Source organism: Onychostoma macrolepis, chromosome 05, assembly GCF_012432095.1.
Source record: "Onychostoma macrolepis isolate SWU-2019 chromosome 05, ASM1243209v1, whole genome shotgun sequence".
Classification (NCBI taxonomy): Eukaryota; Metazoa; Chordata; class Actinopteri; order Cypriniformes; family Cyprinidae; genus Onychostoma; species Onychostoma macrolepis.
This window is the reverse complement of record NC_081159.1, coordinates 38149753-38165250: the sequence shown is the minus strand read 5'-3', so window position 1 is coordinate 38165250 and position 15498 is coordinate 38149753. Positions and strand designations below refer to the sequence as shown.

The 15498-nt window shown below is 33.7% G+C and overlaps 1 protein-coding gene across 1 annotated transcript in view; it reads left to right on the top strand.

Annotated features, from left to right (window-relative positions):
- The window catches only part of ppil2 (peptidylprolyl isomerase (cyclophilin)-like 2), a 35138-nt gene extending 27767 nt beyond the window's left edge, over positions 1-7371 (top strand). Inside the window, exons 16-20 of the mRNA XM_058776793.1 lie at positions 1311-1367; positions 3484-3556; positions 3905-3967; positions 4085-4227; positions 7029-7371. Of these exons, the coding sequence (XP_058632776.1) occupies positions 1311-1367; positions 3484-3556; positions 3905-3967; positions 4085-4227; positions 7029-7128 (436 nt within the window). The 3' untranslated portion in view covers positions 7129-7371. The remainder of the gene's footprint in view (positions 1-1310; positions 1368-3483; positions 3557-3904; positions 3968-4084; positions 4228-7028) is intronic.
- Positions 7372-15498: the final 8127 nt, after the last annotated feature.

Genomic DNA, 15498 nt, shown 5'->3' with positions numbered 1-15498 from the left:
CCAGGTTCGTCTGTAAAAACGTTTCATTGGAGTCAAGTAAACCCTATGCAGCAATTTCCAATGAATCATTTGGTGATTAGGGTTTTTAGAAGACAATTTAAACATACCCCATACCTGATCCGAAAATAAAACATGCCCATCCTCATTAAGATCCTTAGCCCAAACAGTTATAATAGATAAGGGTTTGTATGAATACTCAAGATGAAACCGATAGATGACTGAAGCAGAGGAGGGAGATTCCTCAGAAGGAAGGATTAGTTTGCGCAAAGGGCAACTACAGAACAGGCAGTTGAGAGTTCCAAGGCACCCCATACGCCCGTAGGGCCGATCTAATGTGTAAATACATAAAAAAGGAGGTGCATGGCAGATTATATTGAGTTTTGAGATTCTGGAAGGATTTTAAACCACTATCATCATAGATATCTCCCAGAGTGTTTACTTTATTATGAGTTCATTGCAGACAATGAAATGGAGTACTGCCTGACAAAAGATTATTATTGTGGAAAATAGGCGACTGCCTATGCCATATTGTAACTAGTTGTGAATGTCTTTCAACATCCCTCCATGTGGAGAGGAGGTGGGTTACAATGGGACCAAACCGAGATTTACACTGCCTAAGCGGAACCCCCTGAAAAAACAATAAACAATAGATTCCTCAATTGCTCTCCAAGACACAGAAGCGTCAGGATCAAACCAAACTGATAAAGGGCGGAGGGAAAAGGCTTGAGCATATAGTCTAAAATTGGGGAAAGGAAGTAATCTACATCGTTGTAAGGTAGTCAGTTTAATACGAGGACGTTTCCCATCCCATATATATGGTGAAACACGTGCATCAAGTTTGTTCCAGTAGCCAACCGGTGGAGCGAGAGGAACCATGGAAGAAAAGACATGAATACGTGGGAGAACATTCATTTTAATCACCGATATACGAGCCTGAGCCCGAGCCTCTTAACATCATACTTCACTTTAACCTGATGTCTGCTTTAGGTTTTTATAAACCTCTTTAACAGAAATGTAAGGTTCCGTTTTAAATATTGACCTTTGACATCGCTAGACATTTCTGCACTTTAAAGGAAACAAGCACCTTTGATGTCATTCTAATATTTGCATACTGAATTCTGGTTGGTACTTATTTAACCCTCTGTAACCAGCAATAATAAATGAGAGGAAAGAAAGCCTAAACTGACCTGAAACTTCAACACAATTTTTTTGTTGCCCGTGTAAGCACTGATGTTTAGCTCATGAAAGGCAAATATAGTGTAAGTATGAAATTGCCCTTGCTAAAATGTTTCTTTTCTGTTTACTTTCAGCTTTATAACATTTCGCTCATGCGCATACCTGGACAGGAAACACACCGTGTTTGGAAGGTAATTTTATTTTTATTTATTGATTTGTCTTCAGTAACAGGACATTCACAGTCTCAAAGCTTCATCAGGGCAGTACTAAATAAAAAAAAAAAAAAAATTATGAAATTTTCCTCAAAGGGTTGGTAAACTTAGCTGTATTTTTGGTTTGCCCAATTAGTTGAATAAATAATTGAAATTGTGATTATAGCTGCAACGTTTTTTTCAACCTTTTAGTCTGACATGCATTTTCTCGTACAAAATAAAGGAAAATCACTGACAGTGATACCCATCGTGAATCTCTACACTATCATTTAAAAATGTTTCTTTTAATGCTTTAGAAAATATTTTATGCTTACCAAAGCTGAATTTATCTGATTAAAAAACAGTAATATTGTGAAATATTATTGCAATTTAAAATAACTGTTTGTATGAATATATTTTAAAATGTTATTTATTTCTTTGATGGTAAAATGCATTTTCAGCAGCTATGATCCTTCAGAAATAACTTTAACATGCAAATTTTAGTGCTCAAGAAATAATAACTTATTATTTTTATCATCAATGTTAAAAACAGTTGTGCTGCTCAACACATTTGTGACAATTTTTTGATATTTACGATATTTATTTATTGAAATAGACATCTTTGCTGTCACTTTTGATCATTTATAATGCACCCTTGCTGAATAAGTGAGAATTTATTTTTAAAAAGTCTCATAGTCCTCAAACATTTGAATAGTAGTGTATGTTTGTCTTAAAATGTATGCATGTTTGTGTATTTGTGTAGAGATTGTTTATGATGATGGATTCCAGTGAAGGTTAAATGGTCTATTTCTCATTTGGTCAACTTTCTCTGTGTGAAACCCTTCCTGGGGAAAAGCATGTCTTCTGTTGAATCAGAACATTCCAACACACACACACACACACTTTCACTCTGAGGGAAAAATCTTGCCGATTTGGCATTGAGTTGAAATCCTTGGACTCTAGCTGTGGAATTCAGAGGCTTGTCAGCATAAATCTGAACCAAACTCCTGTGCACACTCACATGCACCCCTCAGTCTATGTGTACTTACTGAGCACGTGCAGTGAGAATGCGCGCACACACACACACACACACACAAGCACAACCCTCAGCCTATGGGGCACCTAGAAACCTGAGGCTCCTGTTTAGTTGGAACAGCTGTTCAAAGAGAGAAAGTACACAGCTTGTGTGCATATAGATCCAACGCAACAAATGGGGCATCATTTACTGATCATTTGTATGTTATAGATTTGTTTGCTGTCCTCCCAAGTTAAGAAATGTCTGAAAATTATAAAACACAAAAGGAGAAATATAATGAAAGTGCATAGTGACTATGGCCTGTTAAGCTCCAAAAATGGAAAGAAAGAAAAAAATGCCAAGAAATGTCCATAGAAGCACATTTTTTTTCTAATCTTCTATAGCGATATTAATTTGTTATTTACTGAATCCCGGTTTGAATGTGCAAGATTAGCAATGACCCAAAAGAGAGTTTTATTTTGTATGTAGTATTTATTAATAATTTAAATTTGAATTTCAGTTTTCATTTTAATTTTATTTTGAGTTTTTGTAATTGTTATGTGCTTGTCATTTTTATTATGTTTTAAATATTTTTATTTAGCTTTACTTTATTATCATTTCAGTTTTAGTTTGACTGATTTTAGTACTTGAACTTAAGCTTATTTAATAAGTTACATTGCCAAGGCAAAATTTATTTTAATGCAAGTTTAGGTTTTTCATCGACTAGTTTTTATTTTTTTAATTAAAAATTTTTATTCTTACACCCTGAAAATGATTTTTAAAATTTAGTTAACAATAACAACCCTTTTAAAACCATTTTTCAGAAGGCTTAAAATATAACTTAAAAATTTTTATGTATTGTAATGCTTTGGTCCTTTTTTGCCCTTCTTGTAGCATAACAGCTCAAGATGAGGATAAATAAATCGCAGAATTTTTCATATTTGGAAGATTAAGTATTAAGTAGAAGATTGTTGGCTACAGTGAAAGAGTTTGATCCAGTCTCATTAGAGATATTATCACCACTTGGCACTGAATACTACCTCATTTACTCTTTGCAGCAGAATTTTAATAGGATTCTTTCCCTCTCTTACTCTCTTTTAGAGTGGTTGGTGGTTTAGAGACCCTCACAGCGATGGAGAATGTTGAAAGTGATCCGAAGACAGACAAACCCAAGGTGCTGAAGCCTTTTTTTGTAGCATCAGAAAATGTACAATTCGGTTGCACAATTGCATGTCAGCAGTGTAGGGCTGTGCTTTATGTTGACTCACTGTACCTCCTGTTAGTTGATATTTTTCCACCTGCTGTCAAATCCCACAATTCCAAAAGAGAAAATAGTCCAATTCAAAACAGCAGAATTTTAACCATTTTTCTCTCCTTCATGTAAAATGTTGTAGCCTGGGGCAGCAGAGTTTTTGACACATCACTTCAGTTCCTTTTCGAGACTTGCATTTCTTTAAAGGTAGCAGCATGCTAATAGGTGAAGAGTGTTTTCTCAGACTCTGTTTCTCTTTCACATTGTCAGTCTGAGATAAAGCTGCTGAGCACTTCAGTATTTGTGGACCCGTATGAGGAAGCCGATGCACAGGTCAGCATTTGTGTTCATGTACATAGTCAGTATCATATTAGTTGTGTTTTCATGCCGTGCCGTCGATGTGACACTCTGTGTGTGTGTGTGTGTGTGTGTGTGTGTGTGTGCGTTTAGATTGCAGCCGAGCGAGAGAAGGAAGCACAGAAACAGGAGGAAGAGAGAGCACAAACCTCTGCTTCAGTTAACAAGGCAAAAACAGAGGACAAGCCTAAAACCTTCAGACCAGGAGTGGGCAAATACATCAACATGACTGGCACGTGAGTTAACACACACACACACACACACACACACACACACGCATCCGTGATGATGCACCGCTGTTGAATATGACAGCAGTGTAATATCACAGATCTTTATATATTGCATTGATTTATTTCAGTTGAATATCCGCAACTACTTTTCTTGCAACAGTGAGGAGGTTATTTGATCATTACCGAGGTAATAAATATGAGTTACATTTCCAGAAGCTTTCCTGCTAGCACAGAATTAATCCATACTGAATACATAGTCTGTTGACTTTCAAAGTCTGAAATTTACTCTGGTAATCCTCATCTTTATCACAACAAATTATTCATTGAAAGCAATATTTAGTTGTTTGCTTTCTGAAAATAAATGTTATTTGTTGTTATTTATCAAAAGGTTATAGGATTACGGCAGTTTTCACACTGTATGTACAGCATCACAGCAAAAGAAATGGTTTAACCAGAATTGATTTAGACTAACATGAGGAACTTTGTATTCTGTCTTTGTAATGATGGACAGATAGATAGGATAGATGGATGGATGGATGGATAGACAGATCTCATAATTGCAGGATCATTATTTTATTATATAGATCTACTCTGATGGTAAATGAGTATGTTTGTGGGTGTCACTAGTGAGGAGTTCGTCCCACGCCACACAGCAGGACTCAGGATATCAGCGAAGTTTACTGAGAACGGCAGGAGATCATTCTAATTATCCCTCACAACCCCACTGCTTCTCTCACACACACATACATACATCACTGCTACCTGATGGGAACAGCGCCATTTTTCACATGCACATGCTGCATGCAAGTATTATGAAATATGCTTTAATATTCAAATATTAGTCAAATATTCATTTTGACTTGCTGCTTATTACACAAACACAAACATGGGGTTCGGATAATTAAATGAACTCAAAATAATTCAAAGAATTACATCGTCAATTAATGTCATGTCAATTAATTGTTTACATAAAATGACTGTATTAATAATGATACTCACTATTGATGATAACTGCAATAAATTAATTGCTTTATATAATTACTTCATTTGAATTTTTGTGGGGGGAAAAATGCTATTTCTTTAAAATGTTATGATGCAAAAAAAAGGTTTATTTTTCTCATAAAAAATAATCAATTTATTTTATTAATTTTGGATATAAAATGACCCATATACCAAGTTAAGATTCTATAAGAGGAATTTAGAAAATGACAAAGAAAATGTTTTATTTTTTTTAATGTTTAATAAATGCCAATACATGGGAAATGAGATCAGTTTTTATATATATATATGAAGAGTTCAGATGCAAAAGCCTCTAAATGCCATCTGAAATTTTCTTCTAAAATGAGCATTTTTCTCGGGCTCCTATATTTATGTTCAGTTATTTCACTTTAATTGCATAGGAAATGACCTATATATTGCCATTAGAGTAAAATAACTGAACCTAAACATAGCAGCCTGATAAAAATGCTCATTTTAGATGAAAATTTCAGATGGCACTTAGAGGCTTTTGCATCTGAACTCTTCATATGTTTATACGTTTATTTGGATGGGGACAATACAATAAACATGGAAAAAATGCACTGCACATAGAGATTATAGCAGGTGTTAATTTGCATCTTATGTCCCTAGAAAGGCTTTTCTAAAAAAATCATTACATATATAAATGATTCTAATAAAATAACTCACAAACACATGCACCTACTTTTATAGACTCTACCAATCCTAATTACTAGTAAGGAACCATATGAAAATTTTAATCTGCGTACAGGTCTAGTTTATTTTAAGCCAATGCTTAACCATCAATGTAAAAGACTTTATATCATGTATCACTCATTTGGCAACATATTCCAAAGTTGAGATCCCTTAACAGAAAATGCTCTTTGCCTTTGTGATGTTCTACAAAACCCAATCCTACAGTTTCCAACCTCTGTGGTTCGGCCTGTATCACTGTATCTTTTTACCAAATTACATAAAACAGAAGGTGCCTTATTACGCAAGCATTTAAAAATCAATTTCACACATGATAAATTGTTAAAATTTGTAAAATTAAGCATATGCCATTTCTTTAAAATAGGACAATGGTTTGGCTTTTTATCCATTATTTTTACAGCCTGATTATACAGCATCTCAATTTTTCTAATTAAAGAATCACTAGTTTGAGACCAAACTGTAATACAATATGAGATACGGGACACAATCAATGTATGCAGGAACAGATGCGCTGCCTCAATCGTAATGTAATGCCTAATAAGTTTAAAACAATTTAAATTCATCTTAACTATCAGTCTGCCATGTATTTTGTTTTTTACTATTTGTATTTTAGGCGCATCATCTTTTAGTTATGTTATACTCTTTTGTTTTGTTTCTCTTTTGTTTTTATATTTTTTTTAAACATTGTATGACATTTATTTTTTTGTAGTTTAACAGTTGCAGTAAAGATGCTTTAAAAGACTAATTACTACTGAAAGTGTAGGATTTTATTTTCAACCTTTCTATGAACCTTAGATTGAAACCGGCTACTGTACCTTTAAGAGCTCTGTATGTAAAGGACGTCCATTGTCATTGGCTAAACTCATTGCATGTGAAATGATGAGTAACAGCATTTACATTCAAGTTCCAGATTTGCTGCTGGTTCATTCAGTAACAGCCTTTTTGCAAAACCTTGCATTTACATTGTGACCGATTCACAAAACACTGTGCTCTGAAACATGCCAGACAAACTGCTGAGGCTGGACTCACATAATCACTACTGAATCAATTACACAAACCTAATTAACTTTAATGTCTTATTCACTCTCCTTCATCAGGAAACATTCCCACCCAGATGGTGACAAACCCTCCACTAGTCAAGCTCCTGCCAAGAAACCCAAAGGCAGAACAGGTTTTGGAGACTTCAGTTCCTGGTAGAAGCACGGCACCGTCTGATTGTGGGTAAATTGAGATATTGGACTGATCATACTCGGCGCAGCCCTCTTGGTTTTTCCCTTTTATGGACCCGGTTTTGATTTGATTATTTTTAGATAATAATGTGGCAAGGATTGTGTAGTTAAGTCAAGTCTTTCTTTATATTGAGCTCTGTAAATAATCAGTTGTTTTTTTTTGCATATTAAATGATTTCATGTATGCGTTAATAAATGCATTTTGCTACAAGTTTGGCTTGTTCATGCTGCAGTGTTTTTATTTTTGTTAATTGTATATGGAAGCCCGTTTCCACCACAGAATTAAAAAAAAAAAAAAAAAAAGGTAGTTTCCTCACAATTCTGACTGTTTCTGGCAATTCTGTATTTACATCTCACAATTCTGAGTGGTCTATCAGTCTAAATTTACCATTGACCTCAGTTTTCTATCTGAAGCAATAACATTACTGTGAGTCAGTCTCTTCCTCTTCTTCATCTAGTGTTTTGTCGTTGTGTTCAGGTATCATGGCATTGTGCTTGTAGCTACAGTATCAGGAGTCCTCAAATGGGACGTACTCTTCCGATTCATCCCACAACTTCCAGAACGGTGCATGGAAAGTCTTTGTAGTTCACAATACAGCATTTCTTGTGGAAGTTGTGTCTGTGGTCTTGAATGTCTTTTTTTTTCTGGAGGGGAGTTTCCTGTGCTTACTTGCTTTGTTTTTACTGTTCTTGCTGAGTGTGTAGTGTTTTTTTTGTTTTGTTTTTTGCTGCTGTGATCCAAGTGTATTTCATGCGACCCCGGGGGCCAATTACACAAGCTTACTGTTTCTGAAAGTTATTACCTCTTTCACTTCCTTCTGCTGGCATAAGGACAAATCTCACAAAACCGGTCAGGTGAAGCTCATAGAAACTTTGTGTTGTAATGTCATGTCAGTCATGTTTATATAAAAATGACTTTATTAATAATGATGCTCACTATTGAGAATAACTAAAAATAAATAAGAAAATTACATTCATGTGAATTTGTGTGGGGGGAAAAAAGTGCTTAATTCTTCATGAAAACCATATGCAAAAAAAAAAAAAGTTTCTTTTTCTTGCAAAATATAATCTATTTTATTAATTCTGGATGAAAAATGACCCATACACTGATTCAAAAGTTTAGGGTCAGCAAATTTTTTTTATTTTTCTGACAGAAAGAAATGCTTTTCTGTAGCAATGACACATCAGTTTGATGAAACGTAACAGTAAAGACTTTTCTAATGTTATAAAAATATTTTTTAATAAATTCATTTTTTTTTTTTTGTCTCTATTCAAAGAATACTTGATAGATAAATGTATCAGTTTCCCCAAAAATGCAAAGCAGCACAACTGTTTTCTGCAGTGACAATGAGCAGTAAATCAGCATATTAGAATGATTTCTGAAGGATCATGTGACACTGAAGACTGAAAATTCTGCTCTGTCGTCAAAGGAATAAACTACATTTTCAAATATAATTTTACATTATTGCTTTTTTCAAAAGAATGCCATCTTGGTGAACATAAGTGACAAAAGCACTTAAAAACCCCAACCGTTTGAACGTTATGACCTGTTAGAGACTATAGCAGCTTTGTGCCGTGTGTTTGCAGATGAGGTTTCTGTGTGTAAGTGATACAGGCAGGTGATGTGATCATGGCCTGGTAAACAACTTGTGGATCTCAGAGGAGTGCGTTCCTCCAGCCGTTACATAAGCCTACATCTGTCTTCTGCGTGACCTGCTCTTGTGCGTTTAGCAGTGATCAGGGACACATTTTCTCTCCGTCAGTCTCTGATGGCACAGATGGCGGGTTTACAGCGTCTCCGCAGTCCATCAGTCAGTCAGGCTCGTCTCTTTAGTGTCAGAGTGCAGCACACAGAAATCTGTCACTGTTTACTGAATGCTACAACTTGCCAACACATTCATGTTCAAATAATGCGCTGTTCTGTCTTCCACATGTTCCTCCTAAATGCTATTAGCATTCTCATTTTACCACAAACTATTTCTGTGTAGGTTTGTACAAAATGAGTCATTTAAAATATATATTTAATAATAAATATTTAACATTAACCCTCTGTGGTATGCTTGTTGTAATGAAATATTTTTCCTATTTTATATGTATATTTAAATATATAATATATGGATATATCATTCTTAATCTTTTAATATTTTTCTGAGCACAAGAAACAAACCATCATTTTGTTATTTATGCACAAATAAAATTATATTACTATAACCAACTAATTATGTGCAGTAATACAATTTGCGCAATCTCCTATGAGGATTTGCCTTGCTCACATTGTGGTACATAACTTGCCATATGGCTCGTATTTTCTCAATTTACTATAAAACTATGTGTTATTAAAGTTGATCAGTGAACAAAAATAGCTGTTTAACTTACCACAGATGTTGCCATAAAATTCAGATGAAGAAGAATTGTAATGTGTTTAATATCACATTTTGAGGCTTCAGCACGTGTCTTTTCTTAAGGGTGACCCCAATATGTTTGTGTAGAGAAAATATCTTATGGCCTATAGAAAGATGTTATTAGTTACTTTAAACCATGCAATTTTAGTGTAGTCCATTATATATTTTTTCTGCATAAAAAAGTAAGGTTTTGGATTGAATGATGCAGATCAATATTAGGTGGATTGTTGGTGTGGGTGGGTGTGTGTGTGTGTGTGTGTGTGTGTGTGTGTGTGTTTGTGGGTGTGGGTTGGTTTTTGTGGTTTACAGGGACACAAATTTGTTTAATAACATGGGTATGACAGGTATTACAATTTGAAGGTGGTTTATGAGGACACTGCCTATGTCCCCGTAATTCAAAAGGCTAAAAAAAACATACTAAATGGTGTTTTTTGAAAATCTAAAAATGCAGAAAGTGTCCTGTATGGGGTAGGTTTAGGTGTAGAGTTGGTGTAGGGCAATAGCACATACAGTTTGTACAGTATAAAAACCATTACGCCTATGGAGAGTCCCCGTAAACCACAAATACCAATATGTGTGTGTGTGTGTGTGTGCGCGCTTTATCCACCAAATATTTATATATATACATTTCCCTGTTATATTGACGTTTCAACACATACATGTTTTACCAAATAAAAAGAACAGTACTTTTACAGCTCATCCCACTCATTGATGTGAGCATAAGTATTGGGACAGTTGAACATAAGGCAGATATAAAAGATTAAAAGCTATTATTTAGTTGCAGATCCCTTGTGCACAATCACAGCAGTGAGTCTGCGTCTCATAGACATCACCAGACTCTTGGTCTCATCCTTCGAAATGCTTTTCCCAGCCTTTAATGCAGCCAATTCCAATTGTTGCTTGTTTTGGGGAGTTTCTGCCTTTACTCTCCTCTTCAGCTGGTGAAATTCATGTTCAATCGGATTTAAATCTGGAGATTGACTTGGGCAGTCTAAGACTTTCCATTTCTTTGCCCTTATAAACTCCTTGACTGAACTGGCAGGTGTTTTGGGTCATTGTCCTGATGCAATATGAAGCACTTCCCAATGAATCTGGTGGCATTTTCTTGAATATTGGTAGGCAAGATGGTTTTGTACTCTTCCAAATTCATTCTGCTACTGTCATCATACATTAAGTCATGAGTAAAGTTGAGAGGGTCTGTTCCAGAGACAGCCATGCATGCCCATGCCATGACACCACCTCCACCATGCTTTACAGATGAGGCTGTATGCTTGGGATCATTGCAGTTCCCTTTTTTTCTCCACATTTTTGCTTTCCCATCACTTTGATAAAGGTTCATCTTTGTCTCATTGGTCCATAAACACAGTTCCAAAACTCTTCTGGCTCACCTTTGTGCTTTTTTGCAAACTCTGATCTTGCCTTTCTATTTTTGGAGCTGGTCAGAGGTTTGTATCTTGCTGTGTAGCATCTGTAATTCTGTGTCAAAGTCTCCTGAGGACAGTAGATTGTCAGAGCATCACCCCAGCTTTCTGGAGGTTGTTGGTGATTTTACAGACACGTCTTTTAGGATTCATTTTCACAGCTTTTATGATTTGTCTGTCATCAATTACTGTTGTTTTCTCAGCCGATCAGGTAGTTGTTGGTTGCTGGTGTCGCTGGTGGTTTCCAAACTCTTGATTTCTCCATGCCCTTTGTTTTTGCTATAGCTCTAATTGACTTCCTCTTTTCTTTTAGCATCCAAATTGCTTGCTTTTCTCTCAAAGTCAGCTCCCTCATCTTCATCCTGGTTTGTGTGCGTCATCATCAAATGCAAGATTCAGAATGCAGAAGTAATGGATATGACTGACACGACACATTCCCTGCTCTTAATATCTGAAGAATTAATGCAACAGGACACAGCTGATCACTCAGTAAGACCTGTGAGGCAACTGTTCCAATACTAATGCTCACGTCAGATAGAGGGATGAACTCTAAAAGTGCTGAACTACTTAGCTGGTAAAACATCTGTGTTGAATCACCCAATAATAAAATGTGACATTCTGTAGTTGTGTCTCATATTCATGTTTTAATCATATTGACTCCACAGCCAACAGAGCAATTTTGTCTTTACTGTTCCAATACTTTTGGAGGGCACTGTATATATATGACAGATATCAGATATACTCAGTACCATATACTAACAACAAGATAACAGGATTCTACATAATTAATTTTTGGTGTTATTGTATAAAGCATAATAATAATCTTATAGTGCTTGTGATGGCTGAACCTGGTTCTTAAACCAGTTTAAGATTTTAAAACACTTCAAATTGGAACTCATGAATTCATCTTTAAGTCAGCCGTAGTTTTAAAGTCTTTCACAGCTTGAGTTTCTTAGACATGAGATTCTTTGCAGTAGAAAGAAACCAATAAAACATGAATCTTAAAAAAGACAAAGATAACATTATCTCAGTGTTATATAATTTGCGTTGCAAATTTCTATTATCGTGTGTACATTCCTAAAAGACCCTTTGAAACAGCTTTCAGTAAAGCATCAGCCATCTGTTCCTTACAGAGAATCCAGGAAAATTTCATGTTTGAGCCATTTCTTTGATGTCTGAATGCCAGAGTCTCTTTGGATTATCTTTAAACTGTGAGGATGGACAGCATGTGACTTGACTTTGGCTTTAAGACAAAAGATTTCACTTATTTAGGGCCTGGGCGGTTTCCCAATATAAATATACAGTCTACATGAATTGACATGTTAAGTGTAGATTATGCTGTATGGCAAGTATAGGTTGTTACAAAGACATTACAGGCTTCAGATGACTTGATATACACTACTAGTCCAAATCAATGGAATAACAGGATAATAAGATTGTTTAAATGTTTTTAAAATGTCCCTTGTGCTCCAGTCTTCAGTGTCACATGATCCTTCAGAAATCATTCTAATATGCTGATATAGTTATGTTATTGGCACTTTATAAGTAATCATGGTTCTTTTTATCAATGTAAAAAACAGTAATATTTTTGAGACAACCATGCTTACTCAATTTTTTCAATAGCCTACTCTTTGATGAATGGGAAGTTCAAAAGAACAGTGTTTATTTGAAACAGAAAGCTTTTTACTGTCACTTTTGATCAATTTCATTTAATTGAATTCTTGCTAAATAAAATTATAAATCCCCCCCCCCCAAACTATTGAAGAGCAGTCTAGTTTCCACAAAAAATATTAAGCAGCAAACGAGTTATTAACATTGATAATAAAAAGCTTCTTAAGCTGCAAATCAGCAGTTTCTGAAGGATCATGTGACACTGAAAACTAGAGCAATGATGCTGATAATTCAGCTTTGCATCACACTAAGAACATTTTTTAATTGTAATAATATATCACAATATTTTGTTTTTACTGCATTTCTGGTCTAATAGTTCAGACATTGTGAGCATGAGATTTCTATCAAAACATTTACAAAATCTTAATTATTTAACATTTTTGACTGTAGTGCCATTCATTTTCATTGTTTGAAGAAGAGCAGCCAGCACAATCAAGAGACATAAGGCTGAGTAAATGATGACATCGTTTTTTAATTTAGTGGTGAGCTAGCATGCATCATGTTGAGTGTCTGTGTCATCACGACATCTGTGCCTTCATTAGATCAGTGGGTCTGAATCATTATTGCAGATGCACTCGTTGGATCAATGAGAAATGATCAGCTGTCACTAATGTGTGTCTGAGAAAGAGGTCAGGTTCTGGCTGATCTGGTCAGGGAATCAGCTGATATAGGGAATTGGTTCAGTTGCACTCTCTCTCTCTCTCTCTCTCTCTGTGTGTGTGTGTGTGTGTGTGTACACCTCTCTCAGGCTGTTTTGCTGACAGACTAGGTGACAATGGTGGGAGCAGCTGCTGACAGTTGGGAACTTTCCAGCCCCGTCTGGCCCCCTGCCACCCCACCAGTGCCCGACCATCAGCACATGTGTTTGGAAGTGCACACAAGTCTGAAAAAGAGCTGATGGGATATCTTGTATTTGGGATCAGGTTTCTTGTTTGGGAAATTGGTATCATTATAACACCAGTGATTATGAGAGAGATGTGCAGAGTAAACAGAACACTTTATTTGATTTATTTCTAATTTAATTAAAATTCATATATTTAAGTAGTATCTTTTATTTATATAGTTCTTTTTTCTTTTCTTTTTTTTTTTACTTTGTAGTATTTCATTTATTGTGGTCTTTTTTTTACTTTTTATTTTATGTTTTTTTTTTCATATGTTTTATTTTTATTATTTTATAATTATTTAAATATAATTGTATTTTATCATAGTTTTTATTTATGGTACTTTATTTTGGTAAAAGAGTATTTTATTTACATATTTCATTTTTATATTATTTCATTTTATTTTTGTATTTTATTTCATTTATTTTACAGCACTTAAGTTATTGTAGAGTTTTGGTTTGTAATTGATATTTTATAATTATTTTAGCTTAATATTATCTCATTTTACATTATTTTTACATTTAACATTATTACATATTTTATTTAATTAATTTACTTAAAATAGTATTTTAAGTCCGTGTACAATCTTTTAGTTTATAAATGTTTATTTCTCATTTTGTTTTATACATTTATTTTATAATTATTTTATTTTAATATTACTTCATTTTATAGTAGTATTTTAATTGAGTGTTTTTACTTTATTTTTAAAATATTTCATTTTTCATTTTTTATTTTACAATTTTATTTTATTAATATTTGCTTTGTATTTTTTACATTTAATATTATATTTATTTTATTTCATTAATTTACTTCAAATAGTATTTTAATTTATTGTAGAATCTTTATTACTTTTATTTTTGAATGTTTATTTCTCATTTTGTTTTATATATTTATTTTATAATTATTTAATTTTAATATTACTTCATTTTATAGTAGTATTTTAATTAATTTAACTAGCATTGTAATTTAGTGTTTTTACTTTATTGTTTGAAAAATTAAATTTTTCATTTTTTATTTTATAATTTTTTATTAATATTTGTTTTGTATTTTATGTTTTTACTTTTCATGTTTTTAATGTTTTATTATTATTATTTTATATAAAATAAATACAGTTACTTTTATTTCTTAATGTTTGTTTAGCCAGTTTGCACTGTTGTTATTTTATTTTATGCTACTTTTTATTTTTGAATGTTTATTTCTCATTTTGTTTTGTTTTTTATTTTATAATTATTTTATTTTAATATTATTATTTTATAGTAGTATTTTATTTCATTTCTTTTACTTTAACTAGAATTTTATTTATTATAGTGTTTTTTGTTGTTTTTTTACTATATTTTAGAAATGTTTTGTTTATTTATTTTATAATTGTATTGTTTTGTGTTATATTTTTAAAAAAATTAAATGAATACAGGTACTTTGTTTGTTTAGTGAATTAGCGCTGTTTTATTTTATGCTACATATTACTTAATTTTGCACTGCTTTGGCCATACAAATGTCATGAAACTAAATGTCATAAAACCGACTGTCTTGGGCTGTCATCGACTAACCAAATGTAGTATAACAAACACTGAGACACAGCTAGTGTTTTTGACCGGGTGAATATGATTCAGAGGTGGGAGTGACTGATTGTGATCACATACACATTATATTAAATACAGAGGGGTGAGGCGAGCCTCAGCTGGCAGTTTTGGTGTCAGCTGTAAAAAATGCCCGAGGCACAAAATGTGTTTATATATTGTGTGTCTCTCACCAATATAATCCTCAGTCATTTAACAATCATAGCGTCTCAAACCTGAAACTGAACACTGAAAATGCTATATACACTCTCAGAAATAAAGGTACAAAAGCTGTCACTGGGGCAGTACCTTTTCAAAAGGTACACTTTTGTACCTATTAGGTTCAAATATGTACACTTTAAGTACTAATATGTACCTTTAAGGTACCAAAATGGACTCATTAGATA